Source organism: Poecilia mexicana, unplaced genomic scaffold (assembly GCF_051168715.1).
Source record: "Poecilia mexicana isolate PSO_F unplaced genomic scaffold, ASM5116871v1 scaffold_2, whole genome shotgun sequence".
Taxonomy (NCBI): Eukaryota; Metazoa; Chordata; class Actinopteri; order Cyprinodontiformes; family Poeciliidae; genus Poecilia; species Poecilia mexicana.
In genome coordinates, this window is record NW_028263371.1 from 239,832 (window position 1) to 257,500 (window position 17,669).

Here is a 17,669-nt window from a genome sequence, read left to right on the forward strand (position 1 = left end):
GTGTGTGTGTGTGTTTGCGTCACTGCATGTGTAAGTATGTAACTGCCAGGGTTAGCCAACCCTGAGAGATTGTGTGCTGAGGTGCCCCTAATATGAGTGCGAGAGATACTGAACCGTCACTGATACCCTGAGCCCGACTCCACATACACACACACCCACACACACGCATCCACGCACAAACACACGCCCGCACACAAAGCATTCAGCTCTTATCATCAACCATAAACAGCCACAGCACATTCATTTTCTACACGTCCTTTACTTTATACAAAAACATCCCAATTTATTAGTGCAACATCAAAAACACATTTTTTAATGTAATTCTGACACATGGCTTGATACACAGGAGCCAACACATGCACGGTCCAATACACCCCACCACCGCCCCCTCACTCTCTGTCTCGCTCCAATGACAACACAAGACATTAGGCAAGCAGAACGCTTTTGGTTTCTCGTCATCTCAACAACTGGAGAAAGGGAAGAAGAGGAGGAAGACGAAGCAAACATCAAAACTGTTTTGTCTAAGCTGACTTTTCAAAAAAGGAAAAAAAAAAATAGAAACAGCTGGCATGCTCCACTTGCTCTGCTCTGGTAGAAATATTAATGTGCTTAGGGTTTTGAGGCCCCGATGAAGTCAGAGTACAAGTGGAGTTTGGCCAGTATATAGCGAGTGAATAAAATATTCCATTTCATGTTGAGGATTTTGCCACCATGTAAGCACCGCCCCATTATTGAGGCCCCAGGAGTCCTCTCAGCAGGATGTTAGACAGAAAAAAATGCAAAAGTAGGAAAACATTTTTTATTAGAGAAAGTCAAAAAGATACCAAGAAAGGCAGAGGGTGAGACGGTCCCATTGCTGCGTGACACCATGACGCTGATGCCAGTCTCTACGAAGGGCACGGAGAAGTCGATGACCTCTGACCTTTCCTCGTTGATGGTCAGTGATCCCACAGCCATGATGGCCTTCTTATACACCACCTGAAGTGTAGAAAAGTATAGATAAAATGGAAAATAAATGAACCTGTTTACTTTTATTTTTGAATATTCCATTCCTATTCTATTGCTATAGCCACTAAGCATATTTAAATATGATGAACTATGTATTAAAACATACTTAAATAATACAATTGTTTATAAATGTTGCTTTGATAGATGTTTGAATATGGTTTCCAGTGACAAAAAGTGTGTTATGATCGATTAAATGCGCTGATATGTCATTGTGCTGCTAAACACATAAGCAGAGTGGAGTGGTGGACCGCTCCAAGATGGCCGCCCTAAATCTCGTCAGCGACAATAGGCGAGAACGGTCCATGAGGCGTCTATCCTTATATTATGTCTATGGGCCCCACAATATGGAAGATTTCTTCTTCACCAACACACTGCACGCCTGTTCGTGCACTGCTGCCTCTCACTGGTGGAGATGGTGTATTTCACTACTTAGCCCTTGTGTTTAGAAATGGGGTCCATACCAACCGACCCTACACACGTAAAACTTGTATCATTTGCCACAGTTCTCTACGTTTACCTCAGTCCTCGCACGCACAAGGGTTAAAACAGCCTTAAATAATGTTTCAAATGCTAAGTTCATAAGTGCTTTGTAGACATCTTGCTGTAAAACTTTAGGATCGATTAAATTAAGAAAATTAAGACTAAACAACATGGCAGAGCTTTATAATATTACTACATAAAGCTAATTTTTAAAGTTTAATCGGTAATACTGTCAGATCATGATGTCTTGGTTAATGACAAGTTGTCATAACAAAGACATTTTCAATAATGTCAACTTTGTATTAAAAGTATCATTATTTACCGAATGACGCTTTATGACAACAGTCATAACTATTCATGAAGACTTATTAATGTTCATGACAGGTGTTATGTCATGTTTATGACAATGTCATGACAGTCTTATTCACCTCTCTTTAAATAAAGTGTTACCAAAATTTCATAGTCATGTTCAAGTCTTGGGAAGCAGAATAGTTTGTATAGAAAACTATGCACAACTATTCTGTGCATAGTATTCAATGTTTTATGACGTTTTATCCCGTTACTGACAAGATGACATGATTTAAAAAGATGAGCCACTGTGCTTTCTTTCTGTGTACTCAAAAGCTTTTAATAATAAATCCTTCTCACAGACTACTATAAATGCAGAGTATCGCTGTAACTGGGTCAAATGCCTGCGCCATCTTGTGACGTAATCAGGGTAAGTCAAACCGTAAACATCTAAGGTTGAATACACAGAAGCAGAGGAAGTTGTGAGAGATTTCAGCAACAATGACTCAAATGGTTCTGGGGAGGAAAGGTCTGACGGTGAAGATTTGGAGCTGAACATCTGTTGCCTCCAAGTCACTGAATGGTAATAAACCAATCTGAGTCAAACTGTAAACAAGTTTACTGAGATACACTGAATACACAGGGTTTACAGTTTGACTTACCCTGATCACAAGATGGGCAGCGCCATCACAAGATGGTAGTTCATCTGTTTAAATCATGTAAGTAGTTTTACTGTGTCTTTGACACTTTAAGTCAGAAGTAAACATCATTATATTTTTGAGAAACAAAGGTGATACTACCTCTCCAACCATGCCATTCCACACATTGTTGATCTTCTTTCCATGTTTTCCGTTGGTAACCAGATAAAGATCGTAGGTAAACTTGACATTCCTGGCAATCTTCTTCAGAATGTCGATGCAGAAACCTTTGCAGCACTGTTTGATATAGGCACCTCCTGATGTGCTGTTTCTGTAACAACACAGGACAAAAAGCACACTTTTAACCAGATTTTATTTACAAGACAACATGGACGCATGCCAGAAGTAAAGATGTCTGCTTGTAACCATCTAAGCTGCTTGCGCACATCTGTCGCTTCAGTCAAACTATAAATGTGGAATTACAACAGGCAGAGTAAACGTGAATGCTGCTGAAAGGCAGAGAGAGACAGTGTGCTGTGTGTCTCCCTCAGTGCCAACTAACCAAACCAGATGAAAACACAGGGGTACTGAGCAGATGCTGCTGGCTTTAAATAGTCACAGAGCAACCAGCCCACATGATTAAATAATCAGCCGTCCTTTTCGTCACTACCTTCTGTTCCTTTTATCTCCTTCATAATAAAAAGTTTACCTGTGTGTATTTGCAGTCTCACACACATGCACACACACACACACCTACACACACACACACACACACACACACACGCACACACACACACACACACACATGCATGCACTCACACACACAGTGCATGCACAGAAAGAAAACAAATATTTAAGTGAACTTTTCTGACAGTCGTCCCTAGAGGACCTGGGAGCAACGAAAGAAATTGAATTGTTGAATCAAGTGATTCTCATAATCTATTAAACCCTACCAGCCTTTTTCAAAAGCATTTCCATTAAAACTTAATTTCATTCCCATGTTGGCCATCTTTGATGTAACTTATATGGATCGTAACTCCATGACCTTTTCACGTGGCATTTTTGCTGAATCCAATCTGAGAGAAAATTTCATGAAGAACTGAGAGATTCACAGAGCACAGAAAACGGAGAATGATAGTAAAAGATGTGAAATATCAAAAGATTAAAAAAAAACATGGAAGTAGAAAGTACTATGTGTTCAACATCTGTGAGTATGGACGATCTGTGTCCCTGGGGTTCAAATGCACACACACTGTATACATTATCTCTTCCCAGCTGGGGCCCATCAGAATCCTTATGTCACTCTGTAAACACACATTTATACTTAAGTGAACATGCAACAACAGCGAATTGTCATCACATTTGTTTAACTTTTGCTATGAAACAACAAAAATGTAGCAATAAAATGGAAGAAGTGAGAGTGTGCTTATGGGCTGGACAGTAACTTTTAAAACTGCTGTGAAAAGTACCAGCCTAGAGAGATTCCTCCTATATCTCATTGTTACACCTTTCATTTTTGTTTTTCAAGGAATCTCAAGGTGGAGTTTTAATCGTGTTTTGGATTACTGTCCTGCTGCGCAAGCCAGACTTTGTCCTTAAGGGTTTTCTGTTTCAAGGTTCCAATCCATGATTTGGAAAAACATGGATTGTTCTCTCTTTGCTCAGGTGTGGTTTTCACCTTTCTTCGCCAATTCTTCCTGCATGTTCTATTTATTATTACTAAATCTACAACCACTAAATCTACAACCATTTAGAAATTCAGGCCTCAATTCAGCCGATTGAGGCCTGAATTTCTAGATCAGTGGTTCTTAACCTGGGTTCGACCGAACCCCAGGGGTTCGATGAGTCGGTCTCAGGGGTTCGGCGGAGGTAAAGACACACTTGTGTAAAGTTGTGATGACGAGCCCCGCTTTGCCATCACTTGCTGCAGAGGATCACGTTACATTGCTTAGACAATCAGTGCTGTGGAGGAGCACTGATTGAAGGAGTTTCACTCTCAGCATGAATTTGAACTTGTGTCTTTAATTACTTCAGCAAACCCCCCAGTTTTTACCAAATTCTGTAGCTTTCGGTGTACTTCTAAATCTGCTCCTTAGTCGCATCTTTTCGGGATTGGTACTGCCTCTAGTGGCGTGGGGGTGGTAACACAACTAATATAATTACATTACTAAATTAGAATACCGCAAAGTCTTCATTATTTATTATTAATTTTTCATTCTCTTAAGAATGTAGAGCTAATAAACAAGACTTTCTCTCGATGGCCAACCTGTTGAAACTGTGGCAAATTTTAAATACCTTGGGTCATTCCTGGACAGTCAGCTCAACTTTGCTGAAAACACTGACTTGAAGAACTGTTCTCAGAGACTCTACCTTTTAAGAAGACTTAGTGATCTTGGGGTGACCCAACTAATGTATTGAATTTGGGGGGAAAAAAATCATATTTTATTTATCACTACAGAAGGGTTCAGTGAATGCGCATAAGAAACTGGTGGGTTCGGTACCTCAAAAAAGGTTAAGAACCACTGGTCTAGATGTTGCTTTGGTTTACTTTGTAAACCCCTGGTTGAATCGTTGATTCACTCTTATAGAAATTCTGGTAGGCAGTACTTTTGTTATTATCTGGATCTGCATAAAGGCTCTCACTGTGGTTTGGGTTTCTTTAGATCAGGGGAGTATGTTTTCCTTTTTGTGATATTTTAGCTTGTTTTGGGTTGTCAGACAGATTCTGCTTAAATCATTTCTTGATTCTAAATGTCTGGCAGTAATCCAGCCTCTGTATGACAAGTGAAATTTCAGTTCACTTCACTTTTTTAAGTCCCTGACGGGCAAGCCATTTGCAAGGACAAGTTGTGGCGCCCATCACACATTCACACAAGAACGGACACAATTAGTGAGATAAAAAATGAGAAAAAAATCTCAAGGTAAAGGAGATCATTTAATAGCATACATCAAAAATAAATATAAACTCGAGCTAAAACTAAAATTAAACTTAAGTAAGTCAATAGTAATCTTAACTCAGACCATTAATTAATTGCTTAAAACATGAATGAGTGTAGAGATAAGAGAGTTCTTCAGTCTATTTGTTCAACACTTAAATAGAATACAATCTGCTACCTGAAGCTGAGTGTGTAGTGGACAGGTGGAATTTGAAAGGACTTTTTTGGCTTTAGACACTGATCTGGATTTGAATAAATCCAAAATGTCTCAAATCAGCAAAGGAAATTTGCTGATTTGATTTTTGCGAATTTGATTATCATATTGATAGATGTAATAAAACAAAATTTTCATAAAAACACAATCAATGTTAAAGGCTTTTTCAATACGATATGTTACAAGTAGAAGCTTTAGTATGTGTTCACAGCCAAGCACACCAGGAATCCAAAAAATAAAGTGAAATCGGACAATATTTGCTCAATAAGATCAACATGAACAACAGTCATCTATTGTCAGAGGCGTATGGAGATAAAAAGTCAATGAAGCAGCAGCAGCAGTGTAAGGCCCATTGTAACCTTAGGCCAGATCTGAATGTTCTTAATGATGTTGTCCCCTGCATCTCTGAACACCATAATGTACTGTCTGTGAGTGGCAGAGCAGCAGCTCAGCCTGATCTGTTTCTGGGGGAAAGGCTTTGAGCTAGTGTTTCTGCCAGGCTGTTATGCACAGCTGATTGCCCTTTAATCTGCAGGGTTTACATCTGGGCTTTTGACATTCTGTGCACTGCATCCTGATATCTCCAGGAACGGTTGAACGGTTGCTGAAAGTTTATATTTCATTAAGATTTCTTTCAATACGATAAAGGCCAGTGTGTAAATCATTAGTAATGACAGCCTACAATAAGCTATAAGTACTGTTGTATTTCATGTCAAAGCTTTCTTCAGACAAGATTAATTTGCACTGGACTTTAACACCACACAATGTTTAGGTTAGTCTGTGTCAAGCGGACTGTGTACTATGTTGATGCAGTGTAGTACAAAAATCTTTAGTCACTCTTGTTTTGTTTTTACTTTGCTTCCAAAAACACACTCACAGACAGTTTTGGATTCTTTTTTAGATGTCCTGAATAATGGCTCTCCTCAGGACTGTCAGGAGAGGACTCAGTGATGATGGCTGTCTTTGAAGATTTCTGTGCTGGAGTTCACTTTTTAAAAAAATGTGTGTGTGTGCATGTGTGTGGTTGTCATACTGAGAAACAGGGACACAACGAGAAAGACATGCATCATAGCAACCACTTAGATTAGCAAGACTGTAGGCATGAACAATTAGATGACCGAGTCAGCTCACATGGGGAGTTTATCGTGCAATCAGACCTGCTACGTTTTCCTAGGGAGCAATTACACTTCTGTACAAGTCAAATCTTCACAGGCTTCTTTTTTTCTGCAAACCATCTAATTGAGCAGTTAATAACTCTCTAATTGAGGATAGTAAATAATATATGCCACACTTAGAACAATGCATGTTGCAGTATTCAGTCCATCATGAAAATGGGACTTCTGCAAACTCACCACGATTTAGACATCCCTCCTCCCCCAGGGCTGTTAGGCAGGGAAAGGTGAGCATTAATCTAGGAAGTAGCCAAGAGGCCAATACCACTGCAGAGACCCAATGCACAGGTGGGATAATCTGTCACCAGGACAACTATGTGGTAGAAGATGTGCTGGTACAATGAGAAGAAAACGAAACCTTCAGGCCAGCATGGAGAATGCTCACACATAACCCTGAACAAACCACCTCTATGGGTAAACATGGGGGTAGAAGATCAGGGTTGATTAGACTTTACTAAAAAAACACTTTAGTCTGAGGCTGAGAATTAATTTAATTAGATAGATAGATTAATCAATTGAATCTGTCTGTGATGTTGTGATTGTTGTTTAGCACTGATATATAAATAAACTTTGACTTGAGTAAAAACAACCAATGAAAATAGTCAAGACAGCTTTCTAAGATTCAAAGAAAGTCAGGGGTCTTAAAAAATACAAAAAGAAGCGATTGATCACACTTAATTTTTTTGCAATGAACTTTAAATTCACTAATTTTACACTGTAAGTTAAGTCAGTTATGAATTCCTAAAACTTTTGCGGTAGATAAGATCAAAGTGCAAAGAGAAGCATACAAATTATTACATGTGGGTGACTGGTTTTTAAAACTGCTGGACCTCTGAGGTTACTGGAAACAGAAAAATTCAGAAAAAGTATGTACTTTTTACAACAAAATATTCCAGAGTAATTCTACTCCCGACATTTTGCTGTAGAGGAGTGTCTGAGAGAGGAGTCAAGGCCAGGTGAGATAATGACAACGCTGCTGCTGGGAGCTACAAGTTAAGTTTCCGCTCGTGGTGAGAGAGGATAGATCATAGCCTGCAGACATGGTGCACAACTCCCGGAGGTGTGCTGGATGCCAGAATATGGAATTTGATGTGAACGGCCACTGGCAGGCAGAGGGGAGGAAGATGGGTGGAGAACATGGGCAGACAAAAAAGGAGAACTTGGAGAGGTTGACGATGGGGCAGACCACATATAGCTTCTGAACAGAATAGTTGACGCACCCAGAGCACTGAGAGGTTCAGGAGTACAGGTGGGAAAATATACTTTAAACATCTTTTCACTTTCTGGCCTCAGACGTGCAACAGCAGCTTTACTGGAGCTGGATTAATACTGCTGAGTCAACTAAAGTTTAGCTTTAAAGAGGGCAAAAATAGCAGAAGTCACAAATTACACAAGTCAGAGAAGAACAAATCAGAATTACAATTAACACTGCCAATTTATTCAGAAGGTTATTGTTATTTGTTCTGTAAAGGAAATCTTTAGAAGTCTGTTTAAACAGCAAAATATCAAAAATATTTGGGAAATTCCCACCAGTAACACTTCTGAAACAAACAAAAAAGTAAGTTTATAAAATAACTCATTTAGATGAGCTGAATGAGTTGTTTCAGCTCTACTCCAGAACAACCAACCAAACCAATCAAGAACCAATCAAAACGTCCGTTAATCTTGCACAACCAAACTTTTTACAAGCAAGAATCTTTAAAAGTGACAACCTCAAACAGATTTCTACAACTTCCAGCATGTACAGCACATATCACTCTGTGCAGTAGAGCAGAAAGATTATATTATTATAAATTGACACTTTTAGGGGTAAAAACCTTTGGCTAAGTGAGAGACAAAGAATTTCATAGGCCATGGCTAATCCTTTGTAGGAAATCCCCTCTAGAACGGTGTATGGGAATCAGGGCATAACACAATGATCTTTGAAATAAAATTCAGCAGGAACCCAAAAAAGGCCTTGTCACTATCGTGAGCAAAACCTTGAGAGTAAATTGCAAATTCAAGACCCCTGACTTCTGGGCAGAAGACTGTTTTCTCACTCAGACAAAAGCTTTGGTCAGTTTGAGGATCGTGATCCTGTCAAAATCTTCCAGATAAAATCCAACACGATCTCAACTCCCAACCTTTCCACAGAGAGACTGCTGAAAAACAAACAGAAGGTTGTAGGTTCGATTTCAGCTTCCTCCTGTCATGTTTCCATTTACCCCTGGACAAGGCACTCAACCCTAAGTTGCCTGTGTATCGGTGGATAAATATGTGCATTTGTGAGTGCAAATGGGAACAGTGACTCTTCTGTAAAGCACTTTGACTGGTCAAAATGACTAGAAAAGTGCTATGTAAGTTCAGTTCATTTGGCAATTCCAACTGCCTCCCTTTTGAAGAAAACACCCATAATTCAGTTTATTATTATTATTATTATTATTATTAACCGTTAGCTCATTTGTAACACCCCTCCAATTTTTTGAGTTTCTTCCCTTCCACAAGTTTTTCACCACAGTTTGCTGGAGTTCTGACTTGTTCTGCAGAGGGAATGAGTCAGAACTCCAGCTCATCTAAAAGGAGCACAAATGAGGCAGCTCATTTTGTCGGCCACCTCACTCACACATGCCTGTTCAGATCTTCCCACAACTTCTCCATAGCACTGAGACCAGGACTTTGTGATGGCCACACCAAAACACTGACTTTTTTGTCCTTAACCCACTTTGTAACAACCACTTTGGCTGGATGCTTTGGGTTATTGTCTACGTGGAAGACCCATTTAAATCCAATGTTGTATTTCCTAGCTGATGTCTTTAAATGTTGCTTCGTATAAGGTAGATACATTCTTGCATTGCTGTATTTTTGAATTAAAATGCAGGCTGCAGATTTAGGAGGTGTTTCTAATGTAAAATGCTGTGTAAAAACATAAAGAACACTGCAATGGGCTAAGAGGATATTACAATTCATACTTGAGATGAATTGTAATATCCGTAAACTTGAGTGTATAATCAATAGCTACACTACTTAAAACAAAATCTATATTACGAAATTACAAAACAAAGCACTAATAAAGCTGAAGTGAAAGAAAAAAATGGCTGCACAGTAATTTACATCTGAGCAAAGAGCAATAGGGAGAAATTCATTATCAGTTCAAGAAGAAAAAACCCAGATCAAACTAAATGAGAACCTGTCTTGTAAATGTGTCCAACCATGAGTATTTATTCCAGTGAAAGCTACATACATCTGGATATCAGTCCCCTGCATAAACAGATGGTGAGTCATTATTATATAAAATGAAAATGTGTGGGCCCAGGATGGAATACAAGATGATGAGCAAAGAGCAGCTGATTGACAATTGTGTTGTCAGACAGACTGAGCTCGGTTAGAAAGGTGTGATTACGTTTCAAGGATGTTTAATACAAATATAGATGAAGAAGGACCTGCTTTAGTTTTATTGGATTTACTTTAGGAGCATTCTCTTATCACCTTCTAAAGGTGAGATTCCTTGCAAATTGATTCATAAAACCTGATTTTTTTTCCCCTCATTTTACTTTATTACAGCCATAAACCTTTAATAAACAAAAATCTGGAAAGCATTGTAAGGACTCAGCTCCCAAGAATAAAACCTTTGTGGGACAACATTTTTTGGGTGTGTGTGTGAGGAGTATATCGCTAACAGCATTGGACATCTATAGACAATATTTTTTGCATATCTTTCTTCAAAAACAAGTTAAGCTTATACAGATTGAATAGAGAACAATTTAAGTCTTAGCACAAATGCATAACCGGATCTGGACATTGAACAGCCCACAGTAACACACTGATAATGTTTCATAATCTAACTTGGATCGTCCACAGCTTTATCCCTGTTCTGTCTGCTGTTCTCCTTGGTCCTCATGATGTGGTTTATTCACTGAATAATAAATATAAAAAAGTTCAAAGGCCTCTAAGCAACAGCATAAATACAGGTGGTTTACTAATTAGGCAACTTCTGAAGGTAATTCACTGGTCCAGATATACTTTGTGGTAATGGGGGCTGAATACATATTTACACATTTTTATAGTTTATTCTACTGTTTTGGCTGGTCAAAAAAAAAAAGTGAAATAAATTGCTTTCTACTTGTCACATGATATTATGCGTAAAAGCTGTATGCTATTTCCGAAGCACAGTCTGTAAATCTTTGTCTGAATACTTTATAAATGTGACTTTTAACTTGAGTTGTGGTTAGCTGTAGTTCACTGACATCTGGAGTGTTTGGGTACTTACAGCTTGACATGTTTACGACAGGGCACAGAGTTCCTGTTGCAGGTGCCGGTGAGGATGTCTACATTATCCACAACGACAAAAGGCTTCTCCTCCAGAGTAACTATGGAGAGGTGGTTCTCATCAGCATCTTCATCCCCATGGGCGTTATACCTCGGCCACACTGGGAACATGAGCGACAGCGTCCCGTTCTCCCAGCGGCCCATCTGTGTGCACACAAACAAAATCAGACACAAGAATCCTTATCGGTCTTTTACTTCTTTTTTTTTTTTTTTTTTTTTTTTTTTTACATAGATCCTCATCAAATTTAATAATAATAATAATAATAAAAAACCCTTTTATTGTTACCTTCTCCCACTTTCTTTCACTGTTCAACACAATGACAACCAATCTGGGGTTGGCCTGGTAACCATCTGGAGTAAAGGATAGATCTCGTCCTTCGTTCCACACATGCATCATATGTCTGCGGCCCATGGAGAGTTAGAGAGCAGAGGGAGCTGTTGTTACACATCAGTCACAGTTTGTGCACAGGAGCAGATACATTTCAAATAAAACACTAAACACTCTGTAATCGCTGCAAGAGGATCCTCTACAAATCAATGCTGTCTTCACCCACTGTGTGCATGTGTGCATGCCTCAGAGTGTGAATCTGTGTGTGAGTGGGTGGGAGGCAGAGTCAGAGGGCATATATCTCTTCCACCAACATTCTGCATTGATTCCTTCACAGATGTACGCCTGAAAGACAAGTCACTGGTGCAACGAGGGTGGCCCCACTCTCTTACTCAAAACAGCTCTCCTGCATGTGCAAACAGGCTTTTGGTGAAACCTTTATGCTTGCTAAAGCGAACCAATGGAAGGCAGCAAAAGAGTCAGCAGTGATGTGAGACTAAGAACACACTCACTTTGGTTAAACCACTTTCAGACAGCAAGCTTGATCTGATGGTTAAAACATGATATAATAGCTTGAATTCCCAAAGGGAGAAAGATGGGCCATCTGAGGAAGTTTAAGGAGAAGACTAAATTACAAAACAGACAAGCACTTCCTCTTAAATAATCCATTTTGACACTGAGTTGACGGATGATGCTTGACAACAGAAACCTCGTCTGACCAAAGCAAAAAGGACAAAAATTAGCCCCACGAACATTTCTAATTTAATGGTATTAAATAAAGAGAGTAGCTCTCCCTTCTGATTTTTACTAAAACAAGAGTTAGGGACCCTTCAAGAGTTGTTGACCCTTGAAAGGTCAATGCATAAGTTGAAATATTGTGACTGAAAGTCATGATGAAAAAGAAGAATTTGACTGCAGATTTGCATTAACCCTGCCGGAGAAAAATATCATAATGTATGTTGTTTTTTATCAGTTTTGTGTTTCTATGATGTGAAGCACTTTGAACTGCCTTGTTGCTGAAATGTGCTGTACTAATAAATTTGATTGATTGAGATTTGGGGAGACTTCTCTTTAATTCATGTAACACGTCCTCAAAATTTATGTAGGAAAGCATCATTTATGTGATCATAAAACAAGATCACTATTTAAATTTTGCAGAAACTACATTCATGGAATGATAGTGTGCATTTTTAAAATATTTTTCTTAACTCAACAACCTATTCAGTATATATATATATATATATATATATATATATATATATATATATATATATATATATATATATATATATCATATTAACATTTTGTGATCAACAACACCACGAAAAAACATTTCAGTTTATCTACTTTGACAGCAAAAACAAGAACCTGCCAACATTCAGAATGCTGGGCATAGTCAGCATGAATGCTGGACAGCAGGGATCGTTTCTTTAATAAACACAGGTTTTAGAGAACAGGTGTGTCTTTGGAACCCAAAATGTTCATTGCAATAGTTAGATGCTGCTTCATAGGCATAAAATGCAGCCTCACTTGTTTCAATACAGTAGTCTAGATATCTTCTAGAAGCTTATAGCTATAAGTGAAGTAATTTATGTAACAGGTGTCAGGTCAGTAAAGCTAAATAGGCAAGTAAAAGAAAAAATGTTGGCATTTATTGATCAAATAATAAAAAAAAAACATGTAGTATCTATAACACGGTTGTTATTACACACATATTGATTAGGATTAACACAAACTCTGGTTTGTGATTGCTTATTGCATAATTAGTGACATTATTACATTATAATTTTTGCAAACAACAAAAAGAAACAACCTCTTCATTTTGTTTAGAGTTGTTTATGGCTAAATTAGGGTTAGAGTGTGGATTTTGATGTCTTCGATGTTTTTAATGTTTTTATCTTTTCTTTTTATCTATTTATTAATTTCTTTTTATTTCTCTTTCTCACTGTTTCCGAAAGGTTAGAGTCCTTGTCAAACGGCGTTTTGACTAAAGTCCAAAGGGTTGGAGTCCCAGTTGACGGCGTCTCAACTAAAGTTCTACAGCTTTTTATTTCTCTTTCTCACTGTTTACGCTTTAATTATGTTTTTTAAATCTCTTTCTCTTTCTCACTGTTTATTACATACTGTATTTATTTTAATTATGTAAAGCACTTTGAAATGCCTTGCTGCTGAAATGTGCTATACAAATAAAATTTGATTGATTGATTAATTGTAATAATCTCCTCAAATGTAATAATGCTATAACATAACATGGAATAAACTGTTACAAAATGCATTCTAAGATTTTATTATATCTTATATTATTATATACATCTGTAATATATATTTAATAATGTTTTAATACATTTTGAATCCTCAGTTTACTACATTATTGCATACTGTGGTGTTGTTACATTTTGCAGGGTTAGCTCCATTGTTGATAGACCCTCTTTCAAGCACAAATAATTAGCTCCACATAAACCTACGCAAATACACATAATAGACACTTTTGCTCTCTATAATTTAAGCTGTCCCTATTATATATTACAATGGATTCATTTATTAGTAGCATGTTGAGGTAAATATACCTTAATGTTTGAAAGTTCCTCATAGTGCAGCAGGTATGCCCTTGTTGCAATAAATTGCTGTGGTTGAGTATGTATTGCTAAAACACCATCACAGTTTACTCTGGGAATAAACTGTCTCCTCCTGTTTGAATAAAATCTGTTTCATCTGAACAGCTGAAACTGCTGTGGTTCTAATGCATGCCTCAAAAAAATTGCTTGATATATTTATATTTTTATGTCTTGGTATTCATGTATAAGGACTTGATCCAGAGCTTTGTTCTCAGGAAAAAATACAACTGTAGTCACTGTAAAAAGAGCTTCACTCTTTCCTAGTCCTATTGTTTTATATTAGAATATATTAAAAGTTATCTAGACATTATCAGATTGTAAAATCAATAACTTAAAGTGATGTTTTCTAGTCCAATGTTTCAGTTCATTGGGGTCTACAGTGCAGATATTATTATCTGTTCTTTTAAGATCACAGTAATTCAGTTTAATACATCATATTTATTTAGCGCCAATTCACACCAAATAACATCTCAAAGTGTTTGACAAGAAAAACTGGTTAAATTATCAGAACTATACAAGCAGACCACAATGCAGACTTAACTCTTTAGATTGGCTTTTGGTTAATTTTGTTAATTGATTTTAGATTCTTTTATTATTGATGTTTCCTTTTTTGTAAAGCACTTTGTGATTTTTATGTCTGTGAAAGGTGCTATACATTAAATAAATACTTAATGTAAAATCTAATCAAGTAGAGTCATTTAACCAGATTTACTCCTAATGTTTGTCAGGGCCTGTAAAACGTTATTATTTTCTCTTCCATCATCATGTTTCTGCTCTGCTGCAATGTTTGGAATTGTTATCTTGTTTAATGATCCTGATTATGCTAAGCTTCAGCTGTTCAGATGGCCTGAAGCAGAGGACAGGATGTGGTCAACCAAATGACCCTCATCATCAGTCCTTCAGCTGACATGAGGTGTTTGTTGTCATATGTTCTAACTGGTAGGTGCTATGTTCCAAAGAACACCGCTCCATTGTTCACTCAGACAGAGCCTTGCAAACATATAATAAACCCAAAATGATTAATACACTTGGCATATTTAGTTTTAAAGTTGAAATTTTAAGAGCATGTAAAATTCTTCTCTGCATAGTCAACCAATGTTGACCAATAGGAGAGAAGCTGACAGGCTCGCTAACGCCACCTTTTCCTGTTTGGCACTTTACCTTCCAGAGAGAGTCAGATGGGAAAATAAAAGAGAACATGAGAAAAGAAAAATAATCTGTAAATAAACAGACAAAAGAGAGAAAGGGATAGGAGAAAATGCAAAGAGGACATGATTGACTAAAAAAAGTGAGTAATTAAAATAAATGAATATGAAAAAAACTAACAGTAATTTGTTTTTAGTTAAATACAAAATATAGCAAAAAGAAAATGAATAACAATATAATAACAATAACAATATGATTGTTTCAAACAAGAGTTATTTCTACTCTCTTTAAAGATGGAAGCTTGTTTTTCCTCCTGCTCCCTCCCCCGTGTGCCCTGCTTTGCTCTATGTCCTCTGCTGTCTTTTTAGGAAATTCTTTTTGCATATCTTCAGAATTGCAAATTATGGATCTGATCTCTCAACACAGTTGATCAAATTTTCTCAACAAGAAAACCGGACAGAGTAAAATCTGAAAGCTGATAGGTTAAAAGAACCAACAAAGCTGCTGTTTCATTTGGTTAGCGTAGCCCTGCCTGCTACAAGAATAATCTTGTTCACCCGTCATTACGCATTCCAAGCTGTAGATATAAATAACTTTGTCATCTCACAAAAAGTAAAGCATCAAAAGCATAAACAGCAACTTCAATATTTCCTATATTTTCCTAACATTTCCCACAAACAAAGCCTCACAGACATATAACATTTATAACATACTTCCCTCCCTCCACTTAAGCACCCCCTTACACACATCACAAGAGACGATGCATCACATGAAACACAGGGGAATGGACTATTGTCAAAGGAGTTTGTTCAATGTTAGCTGAAGCAACAAAGCTATTCTTAAAGTGGCTTTTTTCCAGTCTGTGGTGCATGGAACGCGTATGGTAGCTGTGTTACTCAGGTTGTCAGTCGAAATGTGCACTATTTAAGATGCTATGTTGAGTGTTAGTTTTTTTATGATGCTGACAGCATAGTGAAGAAACAGGGGTAGCAGTAGATTAGAATAGATTTAGATTAGAATATATTTTTTAGATGAAACCTGTACATTTGAAAGTTTTGGCTCCCATGCTGATTTCTGCAAGGGGTTAAAATAAGGAATCTATTGTGTGTTTTTCTACACTTTTCAGGTTAGTTTCAGTAATTTTAGAGCCAGATGAAAACCAGATCTTTTTTTTTGTCCTCATGTGTTATTTTTCCTTGATTATTGTAATAAAGAAGGTCTTTTATTTGTGGGAAATTGCAAGAGAAATTGCAAAAAATTAGCCATTGTTTAAATAGCATTTCAATCAACAAGACATTGAATATTCCTGCTTTTATTGTAAAGGTTCCACATTTTGTTCTCTGTAGCTGTAATACATTATGTGACCTTGGTGTGAAAACTTCTCCAAATGCATGAATGAGGTAGAAAAAAAGGTTCTCCAACAAAATTACTTTAAAGCAGCAAGAAAAGTGACAGCTTATAGTTTTAGCATTAACACCACTTACATCGCAAAGACATTTTTTTTGTAAACTCAGAGAATAAATCTCGTCTCCAACCTGAACTATTATACAGCTCACACATACTAAAGTCTAAGATTTTAATTCCTGCGCAGCCCGAGTGATGTCGGATCCAGCAGATTTGATAGTGTTTTTTAAATGCCAGATTATGTTGTCTTGTTTCTTTGTCTCTGTCTCACGCTGCTGATGTTCACACTCCGACAAAGATGGAATCTAGACTAATGCAATGCAGGAGTCCAATCAGTCTCACCTCCTCCAACTCGGGGAAAGGAATCCAACCTCAAAATCCAGCTTCACTGTTTTTTATTTCTTGTTGTTTTTATAAAATCTAATAACTTAATGAGACAAATTACATTGTTATAGGACACATAATAAAGTTTAAGAAAGTTGCTATTAAGAGTTCTACTAGATCAGCATGTTAACAACACCATTATTGTTGGAGGCTTAATATATATTTTAATGAACTAATAAGGAGGATGACAAAATTATGACTCCTATTCTAATGAGGGAGCTCATAGTTCATTCTAGATAAACAGAGCTGAGCAACATGACCCTTAAGGGTTTGTTAGTTTAATATAGACTTTGGAATGTATTATTTCATATTTTGGCCATTGCACATTTCATATTCATGAGGCAGTTACAATATCACAGAACAGAAACACAAAGACGAACAGCATGGAACAGTCCTGTGATTATGCATTCATATTTCTACATCTTTCTCTTCTCTTATTGTCTAAAGAACCTGACAAGGACCCCGTCACCACAGACAGCTGCAGGCATCTGTTAATGACGTATGCAAATATAGATCAAATCATAGACCACTACTTTACATGTACGAAGTCAGATTTTCTTTTCAAGCAGTCATCATCATAAGTTCTCCTTACTTTTTGAATGTTCTTTATATCTTTGCCTGTTTTTATTTTTTTTTAACTCATTCTCTTTCCTAATGTTGGGTTCCTCCTAGAGTCCAGAAACATGACTTAGGGTGATTGTTTGCTCTGAATTGTTCTTAGTTGTGGGAGTGTGTGTGCATGTGTGTGTGT

General features: G+C 37.3%; 1 protein-coding gene across 2 annotated transcripts in view; it reads right to left on the reverse strand.

The window, feature by feature from the left end:
- grin2ab (glutamate receptor, ionotropic, N-methyl D-aspartate 2A, b) overlaps positions 1-17,669 on the reverse strand; it is a 150,605-nt gene that overhangs the window by 21,107 nt on the left and 111,829 nt on the right. For both annotated transcript variants that reach the window (XM_088008485.1, XM_088008481.1), the window contains exons 9-12: positions 11,328-11,442; positions 10,983-11,185; positions 2,577-2,745; positions 825-978 (exon numbers count right to left, since the gene is read on the reverse strand). In XM_088008485.1, the coding sequence (XP_087864611.1) occupies positions 825-978; positions 2,577-2,745; positions 10,983-11,185; positions 11,328-11,442 (641 nt within the window). The remainder of the gene's footprint in view (positions 1-824; positions 979-2,576; positions 2,746-10,982; positions 11,186-11,327; positions 11,443-17,669) is intronic.